A 17,157-nucleotide genomic window follows, 5' to 3' on the forward strand; every position below is an offset into this window, starting at 1 on the left:
CAGGGAGAACGAGTTAGCTCGAACGACCGGCGCTGAGCGTCCGTTCGCTGGGCTGGCACGCCAGGAAAAATGCACGATAGGCGGCGCACCAAGGCTGCTAAAGCAAAGCCGGCAAGGATGGCCACGTTTTGCTCGACAGCGAGGCAAGCCCGTAGCGGCCGCGCGCTGCCAAATCCGCGAGCGCCTCCAACCTGCAACTTTTGGCGGGCCTACCTCCGCTCCCTGCGCGCCGCTCTCATGCGCGCTCCGGGCTGCCTCAGCGCGCTTGTGCTGCTCGCTGTCGTCTGCCCCAGCGCTGCGTCAGAGGTCGCTGCACGGCTGCGGCTGGCGCATCCTGCTGCTAGATGGTTGCCCACGAGCCGGGGCTGACTACTCCTGGCCATCCTTCACCACGCTAGGGAGGGTCCGCACGTGTGTGCGTCGCACACCGAAGACACAGTCAGCGGCCTCTGCATGCGATACGAGCCCTCGCCTGGCCTCCTAGCTGCTCTGGGTCTGGCCGCCCGGTGCCCTGTCGTCACGAGACGTCGGCCACACCACACGGATCAGGCCTCATTGCGCTCCCGTCTGATCTGCAGGCCTTGCTTGTTGCTTTCGAAACGCCAAAGCCGAGGGCAGGCCAGGGGGAGCCCAGGGCGTCGTCATGGACCAGGCCGCCAAAACCCACAGCATCTCCAGCGTGCCTTCTACAAAACCTGACGGTGATAGTTCTGCTGCCCCCGAAGCAGCTACCTGAATCCCTTCACCAGCAACTGGACGGATACACGCCGTGTCGTCTTGTCTCTGGCCTCGTCGTACCGAGTCTCCGGGGGTGCCACGTGAAATCCAGCCCAGCGATTGTCTGTGGCGCTCTAGAAGCTCGTGTGCTGCTTTCGCGTCTCATCCCGCTCCGTGGCTGCAGCGACAGATAATGGGGAACTTCAATGGGTCTTTCCGGAGGATTCGCTAAATAAAGGGGGCTCCTAAGGGAACTAGCCATGCAGATCGATCTTGAATTCGTCCTCCGGATTTCCCGTAAGCTGGAGAGAGCCAAGAACAAACGCCTTTGATTGCAAGTCGCAATATGTGTTATGTGAAGAAACCGATAAATACGAGATCGACTGCATCAAGAGCTGTGTAGCTTCGCAGCAGCAGCTGTTATTGAGAGGTGCGAAGACATGTTCGTTGGAACAAGGCGAGGACGAGGCAAGAGCGACATCTTGCCTGCACAGGGCATCATAGGCAGGCACGACCAGCGTACGTACCTCACAAGCACTACCCTCTGCAAGTGCTCTGCATACGCGCTCCAGTCTCCTTCGGGTCTCCTGTTGATGATGAACGAGATGGCTGTCTCGGATCTTTTTGTTATGCATACTTTCCACAATGCATTGATGTTTGCATCGATTTCACGATTCTGCCAGGACTTGCTACAGCATGGGTTGCTTCTTCGCCTGCCATTTCTTTTTGCAGCAGCCTACCAAGAAAATCTTCTTGGGGTGGGGACATCCATGGTTGTTTCTCCTTGATGCCATGTCAGTAGGTCCTCCACTGCCGCAATACATACGTGGCGGCGCCATTGGGGCGCGAACAGATCGTCGTGAATCCTCCTTCATCTTGACTCTGCAGTCGGTGGTGCGGCACGCTTTACCAACCCTGTCACCATTGACGTGGACAAAGCCCAAACCACCCAAAGATCCGTTCACCTTCCGCACTTCGTGAATGGTGCGAGTTGTCTGTTGGTGATGTACGTTCTTGTCGCCAACTACGCGCTGCCTCAGATAATTGAAGGATGCTTGCTTCCGCTCCGCGAACCTCACAGTCGGTGCTGTCTCATATCGCAAGTCAACGTCCGATGCATTTCGGGTTATTCCTCCAGTCCGCTCAGCTGGGTCAAATTTACGTTCCAGTCAGAACATACCAACGCCTCAAGTAGAGAGCTTTTCGTCCTTTGACCTCGTAAGTAAAAGCACGCCCCAGCTTTGAAACACTACCAAACACGCTGACGAGTGCCTCTTCTACCAACGGCACCTCCACAGTACCTAGCACAGAAGCGTAAACGTGCACCTCTCTCGGAGGCCCGCAGCAACACTGCACTTTTCGTATTATTTCTACAATGCTCATGCACTCTCCAGAGAGTTACAATGACGAGCTTTGACTTTTAGCCGTACATTCGCCCTGGCCTCTGGTGACGGACTCCGGAGCCTCGTCGTCACGATTCGTAGCCGCCCAAGACCTTCTTCAGCACCACTTTCTGTACGCTTGGACAATCGCTCAGGCTTCTGGGGCCTCATTGCAGCCCATACGCATGGTACAATACGCGCGTGCCTAAACTAGCTCATCACTTGGACCCATGCCAATGCTCTTAGACATGCACGAGGTACAACGAGAACGAGGTTGGGAGCACATGGGATGAAAGATCCAGCCGACGCCACAGTATGGAATATAGACAAGGCTGTACATATCAGTCCTGGTTGGATGGACAGCCTCGTGGTTCGGCGTTGGCATCGGTGACCAAAAACAGCAGCCACGAAGCGCACCAATCACCCCCGCCCACATCCTCGCTAAGCGCCTATGTTCGAACGCCCGTCAGCTTCCCATACGGACAGCCCTATTGTCGGTGCATAGCTTCCCAGTTGCACGACAGGGGCTGTCCGACTTTTCAGCGACCGCTCCGCAAGGCGGCGCAAGGTGGAGGTCCGGTGCGCTAAGAGGACTGTGGAAGCAAAGCGAAACCGAGAGCCCAGTAAGAATTGTGTAACACGACGGAGACGCTATGAAATCGCATTCTTACTTGCGTTGAACCCACCCTTGGTCCCGTACGGAAGTATGGCTTTGGTGTCGCGAATTGATCCTCAGGCATTGATGGAGACGTAGTGTAATACTCTCAGGCTTATACACCATGGAGTTTTCTGTGGGAACCTTGAAGCACAAGGTGGGCCCGTTTCTATCTTCCACGTGTTTATCCGGGCACAGTCAGAACCTTCCTGTACTATAACTCTGATTTAGGTTCGTAGCCCACTGACCTCGGGAACGTCAACGCCACTTATCTTGTGCATGCAGGAGAGAGACCTAATGTATCTTCACAGTATTCGGTAGTGTCCGATCTCTCCCCGTCGACCTAATGCATGGGTTGCACCAATGACACGTCGTCAGCTTGGATGCGCATGCATCGTCGGCCAGCCTGCATTCAACTCTGACAAAATTATCGTTTCGGGCGAAGGTTGAGGTATAGCACCATCCTTCGTGAAGTAGCAACCTACCAAGGCTTTGCGCAAGACACTCTAGGCGTCCGGACAAAGTAGGGAAGTAAGCGACCGTTGGGCCCTGTCTGCACCAGAGCACTGGCAACACCCAGCGATAGGGAGTCGGGCGGACTTCATACCCTTTTAGATCCGATCATGCATCTAACCATGGTCCCATACATGTCACTTGGCTCCTACTTCTTGCGTGACGCAACATCAAGGCGGAATCAAGCCAGTTCTCCCGACTGAGCAGCTTCCTAAACCAGCCAGACCTGCAGGTCGCATAGAGAGAGCGGCTCCTTAGCATATGCACGGAATCAGAACTCGCACAAGTGGAGAGGCGTCGCTGTGCTACCGCACGGAAGCCGGGATACGGTCGCACTGCATTCAGCGACGAAAAGGAGTATTGAGTGCTTCTAGAAGCTTTCCTTGTACTGTCAGATCCATCTGGGCCCTAAAGCCTTGTCGAGGCTGGAGCCCGCCGTCCTGTTCCACAGAGAGCCAGTCCGTGGGCTACGCCGCCCGTATGCATCGGCACATGTGACACTTGAATTCGAGGATCCAGCAGAGATGGATTGATCGAAGCACGATTCCATCACGACAGCATCTGTGACATCATGCCAAACCTAGAGAAGATGCAGCGCCGATATTGCTCAGTTGTGCCTACAGTCGCCACGGGATATTTACTCTATCACATAATTGACCTAACAGTTATAGGCAAGTCCAAGTTGCACGTTGACCCACCCCCAACATCACTGCCAATAATAGCTCATCCTAACCACTCCACCGGGTCCGCGATCGGCCTCGCTTCTGGACGGCAACAGAGATCATACATCCTTTTTGCGCAATCGCTCCTTGGATGCTATCTGTCTCAGGAGTCTATGACGAATATGGAAAAGAGTAGCGTTGGGGACATGTTGGGTAACAGTTGGTACATGACAAACTCAGGAGTATTCGAAGGAATGTACTGGGAACCATAATCGACGTGGGGTAGGACTGTCTATTTTCTAGAGCCGGTTGGGCTGTGACACAGAGGATCACGCAAGCATCGCAGTTGGACTAGGTGGCTTGACTTTACCACGACTGCTCTTGCCTGCATGTCCTTTGCATACTCTCGAATAGCATTCAGGACAGATCGATGAAGTCATCGTTGCTGGGAACTGAGGCATCCTCTACCAGATCGCTTTACCCATCCGGCTTGACAAACTTGGAGACCCAGAGGTCGGATGTGTGGTTGTCTCTCCTGATTTTGTCAGCCGAGGTAACACGGCAGCCGTCTTTCTGGCAAACATGACCACTGAAGCAATCGAGTCGTCGGCAGCTCGGTTCCTCAACGCACGGAACATTCTTCAAGAGGAACTTGAGAATGTGTAGAGCGTCTAGTCCTAGATGTCTGCGGTCAAAGCCACAAGGCGTTGTTTTGCATGGCTGGCCCATTTGATAAAAACCGCATACTTTCCGCTGGCTGTTCCGGGCGTTGTATGCAATCCACTCCTGTTGAGTGGGCTGGCGCGCATAGATATCGAGTCGTCCGTCACTGAAGTTGACAGGGATGAGACCAGCAAGACTGCAAGTCGGGAGGTGCACTGCTTTCACTAGGTCCGCGCCGAGCTTCTTTCGAAGCATGGTGTTATTGTCGATTCGGCCGGTTTCCTCCTTCAGTGTTAGATATTCAGAGAAATTCAGGGAGAGCCCTTGTGCAGTACATACATTCATATTCCCTTTCACGCGACTGAATCCTTGTGTAGATGCTCCACGACCGAATTCGGAGTTCCGCAACCTTTTAGGAAACGATGCACTGGGGAGTGCCAAATTCTGTTGACCTTGAATCATTCGGATAAGGGTAACCTGTCCGTCGTATTCAACGACATCCTCGAGGGATTCCGTGGACAGACGTGCATCTCGCAGCCGCGAGGAATACCTGTGCGCAGCTGGGGTCTTTAACGCACTCCTTAAGACGCTCTGCGAGTAATGATAAGTAGGCGTTACTTTCCAGTGATCGAATGCGACACATGTTTAGGATCTTGCGCTGCATGACCGACTTGACTTGGACAACAGTGAAGTCACAATCAACCCGACTGGAAAAACTCGATGTGAATGTTCCTAGGGACGGGGACAAGTTGTCCAGCAAGCCTCTCTCAGCAGCATCCATGGACAGTTGCTTGAGGTTTGCAAAGGTTTGGACCATGATACGGCAATTGCTTATGTCGGGTAAGTACCGTAGCAGGTACTCCTTAACGGCCTCACGGAGTAGTCTTGCTGCAAGTGGGCCCCCTTTGCTTCCGTCCGAGAGCATCTCGTCCTTGAACTATAATCCGGTGAGTCACCATTTATAACGCATTGATGTGTGCACTGTGGACACACCCTGTGGGTGTGCGCATCAACAAGCACCATCACATAGCTCTTTCTAGCCACGACATTTTCGTCGCTTGGCTGTTTGACCCTCAGAGCGTCGTATTTCTTCTGAAGTCTCATAAACCTCCCAAGAAGCTCGCTATGCTCTGTAGTATTCTCCTTCAAAGTCTGCGCGCACATTTCGACCGCTAACTGTCTGATGTCAACAAGTGCCTTACAAGAAGCAGGCAAGCTGCAAAAACGCACTCTCAGATGCTGTAATTCGTCCACTCCATTCAGTTGAAGCTTTCGGAGCTGCTCGCTTATCTCAGCAAGCTCGCCTTGGTCGCGTACCACCGCCGCAACTGTCTGGTCGTCCATAGTGCAGCAGAGACTTTGCGGAAAACGTTGATTGGGAGAAATAAACGCGGACGTGGTGTCGGTACTGCCTCTCCGTTCAGCGTTGTTTAACACTTTCGTTTTGGCGCGCTCAAGCCAGTGAGTAATGTTTCTTAATCATCACAACTTCACTTTGAGAGCCCCTCGATGACTGCTCTCTATCACATTACAGCAAAGAGGCCTCCACCATAATCACTTACTGGAGCCTCTTGCTGCCGGAGTCTATCGCTGCTGGACGTCTCTTACCTGCTTGTCTGGTTCTATCACTGATCGCAATCGCAATACGGCACACACAGAAATTGTCGTCTCCCGCACATGACCTCCTCAATTTATCTTTTCGAACCAAGCTCTTCTCAAACCTCCCTACTCCAACCTCAATCAGCAGTACCAGCAAATTGCATACGAGGACTCTGTAAGTGTGGAAATTCCCTTCAAGGCTGCAATCTAATGATCGCAGACAGGTGTGTGCTGCGAAATCCATATTTCACCATGGGGCTGCTAGATCTCCCTCCCGAGATCTTCCAGCGCATCATACAGAAGCATGTCGCAGCGACAGGGCTATGCAGCGCGTGGAAAGGCCGAGGAGTCTGCGGTAAGGGCTCCTATGGGATGTTGCAATGAAACCATCAGCTGACCCTTCTAGAAACTTTCAACACCTACATCACCGAGGAAGTTTTCGCACGCCAACCAGTGAAGGTGTATTCCAAGCGCCGTATCAACGGTCTGTACCGCAGAGGACTAGCCGTTTTTCTCGAGTATCGCCTTAATACGTTACATGGCGCACACGACCTCATCCCATCGGTGATTCGCAACGTTGTCGACAAACTGATGCAGATCACACGTCTAACATCCGCCGAGGCCAGATCAGAACTCAATAGAGACGTCATCGCTGCTATTGTCAGGCTTTGGAAGAAGGCAGATGTCGCGGCCGTCAAGCCGACCAAACGTATGGAGAAGGGATGCTCTAAAGATTCCGAAGAGGCGCGTCTACTCTGTCTTGTGGTCAGCATGGGCAACTTAGACCTCACTAAGGCTGTGCTTCAGCACTGTACAGATCCATGGAGTGAGACATATTGCCTGGGCTCTCCTATCGAAGTTGCCATTTCTGCGATGGATCTAGAGCATGTGGAACTCCTCCTTGCAGACACAAAGTCACGTAAATCAACGAGAGCTTCAATTTTCGCACGATTCCTCGATAAATTCTTCGACGCACCAGTGGGGGACTCACAGCTAGAATTTGTGGACCAGCTTCTTTCGTTGCATTACACCTTTCTCGGCCGACCCCTCTCCGATTATCGTGTTAGGTGGCTTGGGAACTTCCACATGCGGGGCCCTACAGGTGAAGGAGTCGTCACAAAGATTCTGGAAATGGGCTTCACCTCCAAACTAGCCGCCCTGTACCGCCAGCGGCTTTTCGAATGGTGGGGCGAGAGGTTCGATCGAACCACCATGAAGCTGTTCGTTACACATAAAGTATTCGACATGACACAAAAGTATGCGTTCGATGACAGATACGGCGATTCTGCATATTCGATGCAGGATGAGTCTGTACTAGCGTACGCTGTCCGCGTCGGCGACGTGGATCTGGTGGAAGTCGCTCTCAAAGCTGGTGCAAACGCAAATGGCGCAGTCAACCCCAATGGCTTTTGCGAGTACCCTATCAGCTCCGCGCTCCAAAATACTAGATGCAAGGCTAAGATACTAGAGCTACTCCTTGATCATGGCGCCGACCTTTACGGGGACCACTCTGTCTTCCACTATTGCGACATCAAAACTATGTACCTTGGAGGTGACTACGAGAAACGAAAGATTCTTGATGCGGCTATCGAGCGCGCGAACTACAGCTACAAGGGATATTCATAAACTCAAGCCGACAAGGGTGCAATCGACTCGGGTCAGGGGGGAGCTGCTACTATCGCCCATAGATCTCGATGCTGCGAGGGTGCTAGGCAATGCGAAAGAGGTCACTCCGATAACTAATACGTGGCCATTGCCGAAAGAGAGGCACATACGTCTTAACAAAACGCCCTGCCCGACGCCTGTAAGTCGATGCCGGACTTCCCTTGATTCGTCTGACTAAAAAAGATCTCTAGGCACTTGCGTTGATAAGGAAGTAATACCGGGTCATGCCTCGCCCCGATCTCCTCTTCCCAACACGACATCGACTTTCTGAAATACCTTCTTCAGTCCCAATCTACACAACGATCAAGACCTCGATTTTCTGACGCTGAGATGAGAAGCATGACTCTGGGCCGAGCCAGGCGATCCTGGGGTATATTCTTTCTTCCATAATTATTCGAGTTTCCGACCCGAATATCCATCTGCGATAGGTGTCCTAGTACAAGCTTAAACTTCGCTTTTGCTCCTTGATCCACAAGCTGATCCTCGATCGCTCTATGTCGTGATTATCGTCGTTGATGTAGCACGGCTTCGCTGCATTCGTCCACGCCCATCGTCAATCCTGCTCTGTCTAAGCTTGACACGCACATCATCGGTAGGAGAGTCCTTGGTATAAGCCAACTGTTGTACTCTCGCAGACTGCCATGCCCGAAGCTCCTTTCCGCTTCAGAATACCAAAGAACTGTGGGCGCAGAATTCAGTAGCAGATGGACGATTTAGGACCTGGGACGCCAGCTTGTGCTGCCCACTGCCGAAAGCTGCGACTACAGCCATCGCTCTGTCGGCGACGGACTAGCGCCATGTGAAAACCGGAAAGCTTCCTAACACGTCGACCATCGCAGCTTTACCAATTCAATGGAGCGTCTTATGCCAGCGAGAATTTCAATTGAGGCCTGTTTGTGACGCATGTACGTCAGTGCCAGAGCCGGAGGACGAGCCTGCACGTGATTCGTGAGCCAAAGGCGGTTAGTGCAGCGGCTCCACGCGTTATGCGGGGCAACGCAAACTTGACAGGGCAAACCCGGGACAAGAGCACAACTGCGTCTGGGATCATGAATTCAGGTCGTGACATCAGTAGGACTGCCTCTAGAGTGTGGCCAGCCTTTGCACATGCTTTGGCGGTGTCCAAGCCAATCTCACGATCGGCTTCCGGTGGAAACGGCAATGCGCGTGCTTTCTGGTGACACACGGGCAGCCGCTCAGCCGTGGGGTCGCACGCGAACGGCTGGGCGAGAGTACAAGAGCGGGCAGAGAAGAGGGGACGGCGGCGAGTCTCGCGCTGGCGCCCGCGTAGGGAACCAAACAATCCATGGCCCTCGTACAGTTGACGGCTGAATAGAGGCGTCCGCTCTCCACTCTCTGACGTGTTGACAGCGAATGGCGGTCTGCCGCGTCGGCGTGCATTGGCTGACTCGCAGGTGGTCGTGCTAGCGACGGCGGGGAGCGTGCGCGCGGGCGGGCAGAGCTGGAGTGGACGTGTGAAGCTGTGTGCTCGCTCGTGACTGCGAGGCAGCTCGCCGGGCATGGCGAATGGGAGATACTCGCACGCAAAAGCTGCATCTGTGAGGAGCCGGGGCGGCGGCAGGCTGCATGGACGGGTCGGTGGTAGGCCAACGGTTGTTCCCGCACTGCCATGCGCGGTGTGCTGCTAGCCCGTTGCGGTAGCGCCGCAGCGCCTTTGTTTACTGCAACCTGACCGCCAGCGCCAGGATCAACCCACTCCACAAAATCTTTACCCGCGCCGACCTCGCTGTCTTTCCGACCGGCAACCCGCAGAGAAGGTAGGGAAATGCCCTCCGAGGTCCTCCTGCAGAAGAGGAAATATTGACGCACCGCCAGCACTCGCTGCATTTACGCTCACCCCGACGCACCTCCGCTGATGCCATTCCCCGCCGCTCGACCGCTGCTGAGCCTGACGCCCCGTCCTGTCGACTCTAGCAGATAGCTCGTGCTCTGGCACCGAAACCTTGCCCACATCGCTTGTTCGCCCTCGATTCCCCGCCCTAAGGGGCGCAGCTCGCCATGGACGGCCCTCCGCCGCCGCCGCCTCCCCACGGCGAGAATCCGAAAACGACAGGCGGATCGCACGGCACTGCGGGGACAGGCGGCCTGCCACCGGGCAACTATGACATCTTCATCATACCCCCGCACTCGGCCGGTGGAGGCTTCGTGTACCTGCCCAGTCTGCAAGTCCAGCGAAACAGCTTCATGGCCGGCGTGGCGAGCACCATTGCCAGCATAGCCGTGTGGAAGATGATGGAGCCAACCGTGAAGCAATGGTTCTTCATCGTCACTCAGAATGTAAGCGCTGGCGCTGGCGGTAACAACGTCCTGCTCCTCGTCATCGCAATGGGCATTGCTGGCTGGGCCTTTGGCAAGTCGCAGACCCCTGGCGGCTTCTCGGGCGCTTTTGGTGGCGGTCCTGGTCCCGGAGGAGCTGGGGCATCTGGAGCATCTGGAGCAGGCTATGAACGTGCCCCACCACCGCCCCCGCGTGGTGGCTATCCCAATGGGAGTGCCCCGCCGCCTCGAGGCTCCGGTGCCGGCTGGTCTGGACAACACCAGCAACGTGGCGCTCAGTCGCCACCGCCTGAGGACGACGACTTCTGGGCCGATGATGCCGACGAGGAGAAGACCCGTGAAGAAGCACGCAAGAAGAAGAAGCAGGAGGAGGAGGAGCAGAACAAGAAAAAGGAAGAAGCGCGCAAAAAGGCCGAGGAGGAGCGGAAACGGGCCGAAGACGCGGAGAAGAAAAAGGAAGCAGAACGCAAAGAGGCAGAGCGCAAGGAGGCGGAACGGAAGAAAGAAGAGGAGCGGAAGGAAGCCGAGAAGCGACGAGAGGCTGAACGGGTGGAAGCTGAGCGGCGCAAAGAAGAGGAACGGAAGGCAAAGGAGGAGGCTGACCGACTCGCACGAGCCAAGGCGGAGAAGGAGAAGTGGGAGAAGATGCGCGCTCGAGAGAAAGAGCAGCGCGAGCGTGAAGCCCGCGTACGTTTGGCAAAGGAGCGTGAGCAGAAGGAGAAGGCCGCCAGAGAGAAAGCGGAGCAGGAGAAGCAGGCCAAGGAAGCCGCAGAACGCGCCAAGATCGAGCAGGAGATCCGCGAGAAGCTCGCGGCAGAGCAGAAGGCCAAAGCTGAGGAGGAGGCCCAGAAAAAGGCCGCCGAGGAAGCGGCTGCCCAGGAAGCCGCCAAAGCCAAAGCCAAAGCGGATGCAGAACGAAGCGAACGGTTGAAAGCTGCCCGAGAACGTGCCGTGCGCGACCGAGAAGCTCGTCTCAAAGCCGAGGCTGAAAAGATCAAAGCACAGGAAGCGGCCGCCACAGCTCAATCCTCAGCTGGTCGACGGTCCACCACATATGGTGGCATTGGCGGTGGTGAACGCCTCGACCCATATGCCGGCGCTAGGAGTCCACCGGCCCCGTCCGTCACCTCGACACACTCCTCGCCTATCAAGGCCACCGTCACACCGAAGAAGAACTACGAGAAGCCATCAGCGAAGTCTTACATCGGCGACGAAAGTGAGCATTCTTTCCGTCCTTACGACACTGCTAGGCCACCGAAGCCGCCTTCGCATGCATCTTCATACACTGCGTCCAGCTACGCCCCGTCGCAATCAACCGCAGCGTCTACGGCACCTCCGAGCCAACGCGGGCCGTACTCAACCAACGACCCCGACAAGATCCAGATCAAGGCTGTCTATCTCTTCAACGATCTCTTTCCGAAGCCGGTCGCGCAACTCGTGTCGAATGTGGGTAAAGTAACCGATGGCCTAATCCTGAAAATCCAGACCGAGGGCTTGTTCATCGACGACGATGTCCGCGGCATACCACAGCGCGAGTGGGATGTCAAGGCGTGGACGCTGAAGCTGGTCGAGGTAAGTCTTTCCCACCTTCTCGTGACACCCCATCTTCTGTAAGATTGCCATACTCATTGCTCAACAGACTGGCCAACAAGCCTCCAAACATCTCTACATCCTGCGCGCGTGCGTCCGCGACGGCGATGGAAAGAAGTACGTTTTCCTAATCGATGAATCCGAGAGCTGGAAGGTGTCGATTGGCTTGCAGCGACTGCGCAAGGGGTCGCAGGTGCGCTCGCTGGCAAACAATACGATGACGCCGAGTGAGGTAACCAGGGTGCTGAACTCGGTTCCGCCGCTCGCATAAAGCACGATGCAAAGTGGTGTTGTTGAAAATGAGTGTTGACGCGGATAGCCGAGGAATGTTGGCAGGACGTTGGTGGCATGTGTGGAGATTCCCCCTTTGAGCGCGCGCAGTTGATTGGTGTTGAGATATCCCCTTTTGATTCATATCGTTTCTAGCACGTTCTTTGCTTGCATCGCGAAGGCATCAGCGACGGAGTCTAGTCTGCGAGTTCTTTTGCGCGCTGGGTACTGTGTATATGGCATAGGGTCGCATCGTGGGCGGCTGTACATAGGGAGGGAAGGCTAGAGAGGGTGTGGATACAACTGGTACCGTCTTGCTGTCTGTCTTTATGGAGGAGATGTTGAAGTGTGATGAGACAGCGGGACTTGGAGCAAGTCCCTTGCTGGACTGAACTAACCCACGTGAGCTCTGCCTATCCCGATACCATAACCATATCCATCTTCAGATGTTCATGCCCGATCCGTTCCGTCCACCTCACCCGTCCCTCGTACTTCCCGCAACGACATCCTGCCCACGCATTAGCACATCTCCGGCCCTCTTCGTTCGCCAATTGAACTCACCACCGGATCAGACAGGTCTGCAGCAGCCTACCAAACCACCAACTGCACACTACCAAAGCCCACCACGCGGCTGCACGCACACCCCTTGCCGCCCGCACCCGCGCACGTAAGCGCAGGCTCCAGCGTCCATCCGCCGCTGCAGTCGTCGGTCTTGTAGATGCGCACTATCACCACCCATTAGCCGCCATCTCCGTGCCACCCGTGGCTCCAGCTCTCCCAAACATAGACGACTGACAAGAATTGTAGCGGAGCGAGTTGCCCTCGCTCACGCCCACGACGCGCAGGCTCTGCGCGCCCCCGGGGAACGCGACGCAGCCGGCGCCCGCGGTGACGTGCAGCTCGGGCGTGTTGTCGGGGGTGCACTGCGTGTTGCGGGCGAAGGTGATGGTTGCGGTGGCGGTTTGGGCGCCCTGGTTGGACGGCGAGGGAAGGGCGGCCGCGAGGACGGCGAGGAGGGCGGTGAAGATGATGAGGGGCGTCATTTTGATGGGAAGGTGAGTGGTTTTTGGTAGGTGTGAATTAGTGTGGCTCGAGGTGAGGTGGAGGTGAGATGGAGGTGAGATGGAGGTAAGGTTCGTCGAGGTAGCGACTGTGGTGTCTAGCGGTGGGAAGGGAACAGAGGGCGGGAGAGGGGTTGCATATATAGGCGATGGGAGACACGGCTCGCAGCGGAGGGGTTCGTTTGCACGTGTAAGGTCAGGTGCGAGCCTGTGGACAGCGTGGCTGCCTCGTGAGGGACTGAGGTGAAGGCGGCGGATTGACTCGGTTTTACGAGTGGCTTGTGGTACGTGAGAGTTGTGGACGTAAAAATTGAAAGAGCGTTCGTCATGAAAGGAAAGGGCCAATTGTGAGGAGTGGGGACGGGCGATGGTGCGCCGTGGAAATATAGTACTTGAATCAAAGTCCAAGTGGACTATACTATCCCGGGATATGTAATATGTAGGTCGATCGTACCCAGACCTCTGTCCTAGCAGTGCATCAGCAGAACCGCCGTTAAGATATGCATTGGGAAATGCATCCGATATGCGACAGTCTTATACGACCGTCTTTCGAGTATCAATCTGCAGGTATGACATGATGTCAAGTTATCAAGACGTCAAACAGAACGTTTCTGGAAGCAGGTACCGTACGACGTGCATGTCCGCCACGCAGCGACACGCGAACACAAGACCATTCAGCGATGAGATGTTCCATCAATCATATAATTCGTGACTAGCTCACCTACTGCCGCTCGTTGACGGGCGTAGCACCAAGCACCCACCCAAGCCCACTCGCCAATCCGCCAGTAACCGCATTAGCAACCATATCCCGCCGCCTTAGCCTCTCGTCACCAGCGCTATGCATGCTCTCCGAGTCGCTGCCCAAATCCACCGATGCACGGCCCGTGTCACCGTGGCTCTCTGACCCCGATGCAGCCCGGCTACCTCCACTACCGCGAAGCGGGAATGCGCTCTTGGAGAACGCAGCAGCAGCGCCCCTCGCCACATCGAACAAGCCCATAGGCGCTTCTTCCACTGCGCCTCTGCCGACTTCGCGGCGGGGCTGGATGGCGACTGCTTCCGCGAAGGCACCGGGAAGACGGCGGTCAGCAGCGTCATTGAAGCGCTCTTCTGCTTCAGTCTCTTCCGCGAGGAGATTCGTCATTTCTGTTTCGCATTCCTGCCATACGGCTAGCACCTCTTCCAGGTGTCGTGGCGGTGCGAGGAGAAGTGCTTGTGAGAGGAGCTCCATGCGCTGCTCTAGTCTGCGCAGGTCGGGGCGGGCGGCAGTGTTTGCAGAGCCCCACGTCTGGGACGATGATAGCGAGGAGCGGTGACGACCAGCTTGAACGGCGGCGCGCCAGGCTACGTCTTCGCCGTCGTCCTCTTTTGTGTCTGAATCGTAGGACCCGAACGAAAAGCGTTGTGATGACTTGGACAGCGCCGGGGAGACAGGTGGCGATGGTGTCTTCGGAGTGAGTCTGTTCACAACATACGAGTATGCTGTTTCAAAGTCGTCTTCTGCAAGCGCGGCTTCGACGGTCATGCCAATAACACGTCGTTCTGCTGCGAGTTTCCTCTTCTCGAATACAGCTGGATCGAGGTGGGTGTGACTGGCATCCTCGTCCATAATAGTAGCCGGCATGGCCACTATAAGGTTTTGCCCGATCGAGATGAGGTCATCTAGATGCGTGTAGCTCCGAAGATTTTGCTCGAGCAGCTTCTGAATCAACGACAGCGGGTCGGCGCTCACCCTAATGTTTACAGGTTGGAACGGAACGCCGTGCTGTAGGATAAGCGAGTAGAAAGACATTGCATGTGTTGCGGCCAAAAGAGCCTGCATCCGTCGGAAGCGACCCGAGCTTGGAAAGTGGGATTTGAAAGCTGCAACAATGTCGGAGGCGCGCTTCATGCCTCCCCTTGTCCGATTGCCGTTGCTTGCGTTGTCATAGTGCTGCAGTACAGCTGTGAGGATAGTCCGCTCTACGTCGGCAAGGGGCAACGCGCTACGATCCGATGCTGGCCGGATGTACAGTTGGACCACTAGAGGGAATTGGCTGCCTTCCAGGAGACCTTTTAGTGTCTCAGTTTCAATCGTTTTGCTGTCGATGTGGCCAAGTATTCCTTGAGCATGTCGATCATTGCCTGTCTGACTCGATCCCCAGTTCCAGAGCCAGAGGAGTCTGGCTCGGTTCGACCGCCATTGTTCGCCATCAAGCTTAGCGCTCGTGCTCAGTGTGTGAACGATTTTGTGGAGAAGAGTAATTTGCTCTGATCGATCGTTGCGGAGGAACATGCGCGCGACTTCTCTTAAACTAAAAGGCTGTTGCAAGCTTGAGAGTACGAAAGCGGAGAAGATGAGAAGTTCAACAAGATGCACAGCATCCTGCTTTGGTTCGGTCAGGGGGTTGTCTGTCCGTGTTATGTTTTCTTCCAGGAGAGTGGAAGCTTTCAGGTCTTGCAGTACAGGCATGTCCGCGGCGCAGGACGGCAATGCTTCGACGGTCACGGTCAGGTCTGGGGGAGGCTCTAGGCCAAGAAGATCGGAAATGCGTGACAGCAGGCCATGCGCCGTCTGTAGCGTGTCGGTGTGGTTACTGTCCAAGAGATATAAACATGCCAATGCCGTCTGTGCATAGCGTCGCTCCAGCTTCCGTTGGGTGTCATCATCGACGTAATCACGCCCCTCCTCGAAGCCGCCCAAGTCGAGATCCTCAGGGCCGTCCCACTCGGTGATGGCAGACGAAACCAGGGCGAAGTCAGCCTTGGAGGTATCCACAAGCCACCCGAACAAAGCCTCCCAGTCATCAGGCTCTTGAGCCGGTTTTTCGGTTATGGATGCACTTCGATCGTCTGGCGACAGCTTCCGTCTCTTTCGCTCCGTCGCGCCACATATCCAAGGGCCAACCACGCCCCTCAAGTCTCTCGCTGCATGTTCTCCCTCCCGTGTGCCTGCGTGTGACTGACGGAGGTTCGCTAGCTGCAGGTCAATTGCGCGCCTGCCCCTCAACCTGGCAAAGTCGTCGAGCGATGGAGCGGGGCTCTCGGGGTAGTATTCGTACATCAGCCGCAGAAGCGGTAGTGCGGTAGAGATTAGCCATGTCCGCAGGTACTCGGAGTGGCCAATGAAGGGCGCAACAAGCTCGGGTATCGCATTGGGAAGACCAGTCTGGGCGTCGATCTGGTGTGCGCGGTGGATGAGAAACTGGGTGAGCGGGTCCAGCTCCGTCTCCGCCTTGTACAGAGGATGCACTAGGGGCAGCAGTTCCAGTTTCCGGCGCTTCTTCCTGGCTTGTGCATTTGTGAGTCCCTCCACCGGCGCAATATCGAGCACAGCGGCGGGGTCGTCGCCCGGCGCGCGGGTGCCGCTTGCGAGCTCGTCCAGGTACTCGATGTATTCAGCGGGAGGAACGCTTTCGGGCAGGTGCGTCAGCAGGATCTGGAAGGCAAGCTCGACGTCGAAATCGGTGTTGCGGAGCGCTGTGAGCGCGCGCAGGGCCGCGAGATTCGATTCGTTTGCGTAGTGGACGGCGAGGAGGACGCAGTGCGGCGCAGACAGCTTCTCGAGCTTCTGAAGGCCCGCCATGGTATAAATCGTGACTCTGGGCGGCTATTGCGGCGGGGAAAGGCGCGCATTCATTCCCGTGGTAATTTGTGGCCGCATCCCAACTACGCAATCCGACAACACGTCGCGGTTCCCTGTCCCGCATTACGTAAGGCCGGCACCCACCTGCGGAGGTCCGCACGACACCTCGTCCACATCCTCGTCCTCAGCGGCCCAACTCACATCACGCTAATTCGTGGACAAGCAGGCTTTCGCGGACAACATCGTTCATGGGCTCCTCACAATCTCATATGTGTCCATTCTGTGTTCACTGTCAGCATCTTGTTCCGAATAACGCGATAGAATCGATTTTGCCTCTTGGGTCTCCAGTTCAATGCGCGCACATCGTCTTGTCGCCGTCGATCATATCTTTGTCTCGAACAGAGGGAAATGCGCGTTCGTATTACCGTAAGCCTCATGGAATTTAATGCGTGATATGGACAGGTGTTTTTGCGGCACATTCAGATCCACCAAGCTTGCCGGACCGCTGTTGAGCCAG

At 55.7% G+C, this 17,157-nt stretch overlaps 6 protein-coding genes across 6 annotated transcripts; 2 read left to right on the plus strand and 4 right to left on the minus strand.

The window, feature by feature from the left end:
* Window positions 1–4,303: 4,303 nt before the first annotated feature.
* CC84DRAFT_429476 (uncharacterized protein) lies at window positions 4,304–5,390 on the minus strand. Its single transcript, XM_018186204.1, has 2 exons — window positions 4,932–5,390; window positions 4,304–4,874 (listed from the first exon to the last, which is right to left on the minus strand). The coding sequence occupies exons 1-2, from the start codon at window positions 5,052–5,054 to the stop codon at window positions 4,407–4,409; spliced, it is 591 nt and encodes a 196-aa protein (XP_018029026.1). The 5' UTR covers window positions 5,055–5,390; the 3' UTR covers window positions 4,304–4,406.
* CC84DRAFT_1210740 (uncharacterized protein) lies at window positions 4,701–5,529 on the minus strand. The gene is made up of 2 exons (XM_018182312.1): window positions 4,932–5,529; window positions 4,701–4,874 (listed from the first exon to the last, which is right to left on the minus strand). Exon 1 carries the CDS (start codon window positions 5,515–5,517, stop codon window positions 5,083–5,085), a length of 435 nt encoding a protein of 144 aa, XP_018029027.1. The 5' UTR covers window positions 5,518–5,529; the 3' UTR covers window positions 4,701–4,874; window positions 4,932–5,082.
* A 914-nt stretch (window positions 5,530–6,443) lies between these two features.
* CC84DRAFT_1182056 (uncharacterized protein) lies at window positions 6,444–7,817 on the plus strand (the record flags this gene model as incomplete). Its single annotated transcript, XM_018180595.1, has 2 exons — window positions 6,444–6,546; window positions 6,598–7,817. 2 exons carry the CDS (start codon window positions 6,444–6,446, stop codon window positions 7,815–7,817), a joined length of 1,323 nt encoding a protein of 440 aa, XP_018029028.1.
* Window positions 7,818–9,567: 1,750 nt separating this feature from the next.
* CC84DRAFT_1170022 (uncharacterized protein) lies at window positions 9,568–12,310 on the plus strand. Its single transcript, XM_018179815.1, has 3 exons — window positions 9,568–9,634; window positions 9,693–11,726; window positions 11,794–12,310. The coding sequence occupies exons 2-3, from the start codon at window positions 9,876–9,878 to the stop codon at window positions 12,013–12,015; spliced, it is 2,073 nt and encodes a 690-aa protein (XP_018029029.1). The 5' UTR covers window positions 9,568–9,634; window positions 9,693–9,875; the 3' UTR covers window positions 12,016–12,310.
* Window positions 12,311–12,742: 432 nt separating this feature from the next.
* On the minus strand, window positions 12,743–13,172 carry CC84DRAFT_1264871 (uncharacterized protein; the record flags this gene model as incomplete). The annotated part of the gene is made up of 1 exon (XM_018185344.1): window positions 12,743–13,172. The coding sequence occupies exon 1, from the start codon at window positions 13,055–13,057 to the stop codon at window positions 12,743–12,745; it is 315 nt and encodes a 104-aa protein (XP_018029030.1). The 5' UTR covers window positions 13,058–13,172.
* Window positions 13,173–13,764: 592 nt separating this feature from the next.
* Window positions 13,765–16,934, minus strand: CC84DRAFT_1170023 (secretory pathway Sec39). The gene has a single exon (XM_018179816.1). The coding sequence runs from the start codon at window positions 16,638–16,640 to the stop codon at window positions 13,797–13,799; it is 2,844 nt and encodes a 947-aa protein (XP_018029031.1). The 5' UTR covers window positions 16,641–16,934; the 3' UTR covers window positions 13,765–13,796.
* Between the last annotated feature and the right edge of the window lie 223 nt (window positions 16,935–17,157).

Source organism: Paraphaeosphaeria sporulosa (assembly GCF_001642045.1).
Source record: "Paraphaeosphaeria sporulosa strain AP3s5-JAC2a unplaced genomic scaffold CC84scaffold_18, whole genome shotgun sequence".
In the NCBI taxonomy this organism is placed as follows: Eukaryota; Fungi; Ascomycota; class Dothideomycetes; order Pleosporales; family Didymosphaeriaceae; genus Paraphaeosphaeria; species Paraphaeosphaeria sporulosa.

What these genes read in the sequence shown, in the direction of transcription:
- CC84DRAFT_429476 (XM_018186204.1), bottom strand. Translation starts at nt 5,054, where the DNA reads ATGATTCAAGGTCAACAGAATTTGGCACTCCCCAGTGCATCGTTTCCT. An exon ending in GCGTGAAAGGGAATATGAAT is followed by an intron (nt 4,875 to 4,931) that starts GTATGTACTGCA and finishes ACACTGAAGGAG; the next exon opens with GAAACCGGCCGAATCGACAA.
- CC84DRAFT_1210740 (XM_018182312.1), bottom strand. Translation starts at nt 5,517, where the DNA reads ATGCTCTCGGACGGAAGCAAAGGGGGCCCACTTGCAGCAAGACTACTC.
- CC84DRAFT_1170022 (XM_018179815.1), top strand. Translation starts at nt 9,876, where the DNA reads ATGGACGGCCCTCCGCCGCCGCCGCCTCCCCACGGCGAGAATCCGAAA. An exon ending in GGACGCTGAAGCTGGTCGAG is followed by an intron (nt 11,727 to 11,793) that starts GTAAGTCTTTCC and finishes ATTGCTCAACAG; the next exon opens with ACTGGCCAACAAGCCTCCAA.
- CC84DRAFT_1170023 (XM_018179816.1), bottom strand. Translation starts at nt 16,640, where the DNA reads ATGGCGGGCCTTCAGAAGCTCGAGAAGCTGTCTGCGCCGCACTGCGTC.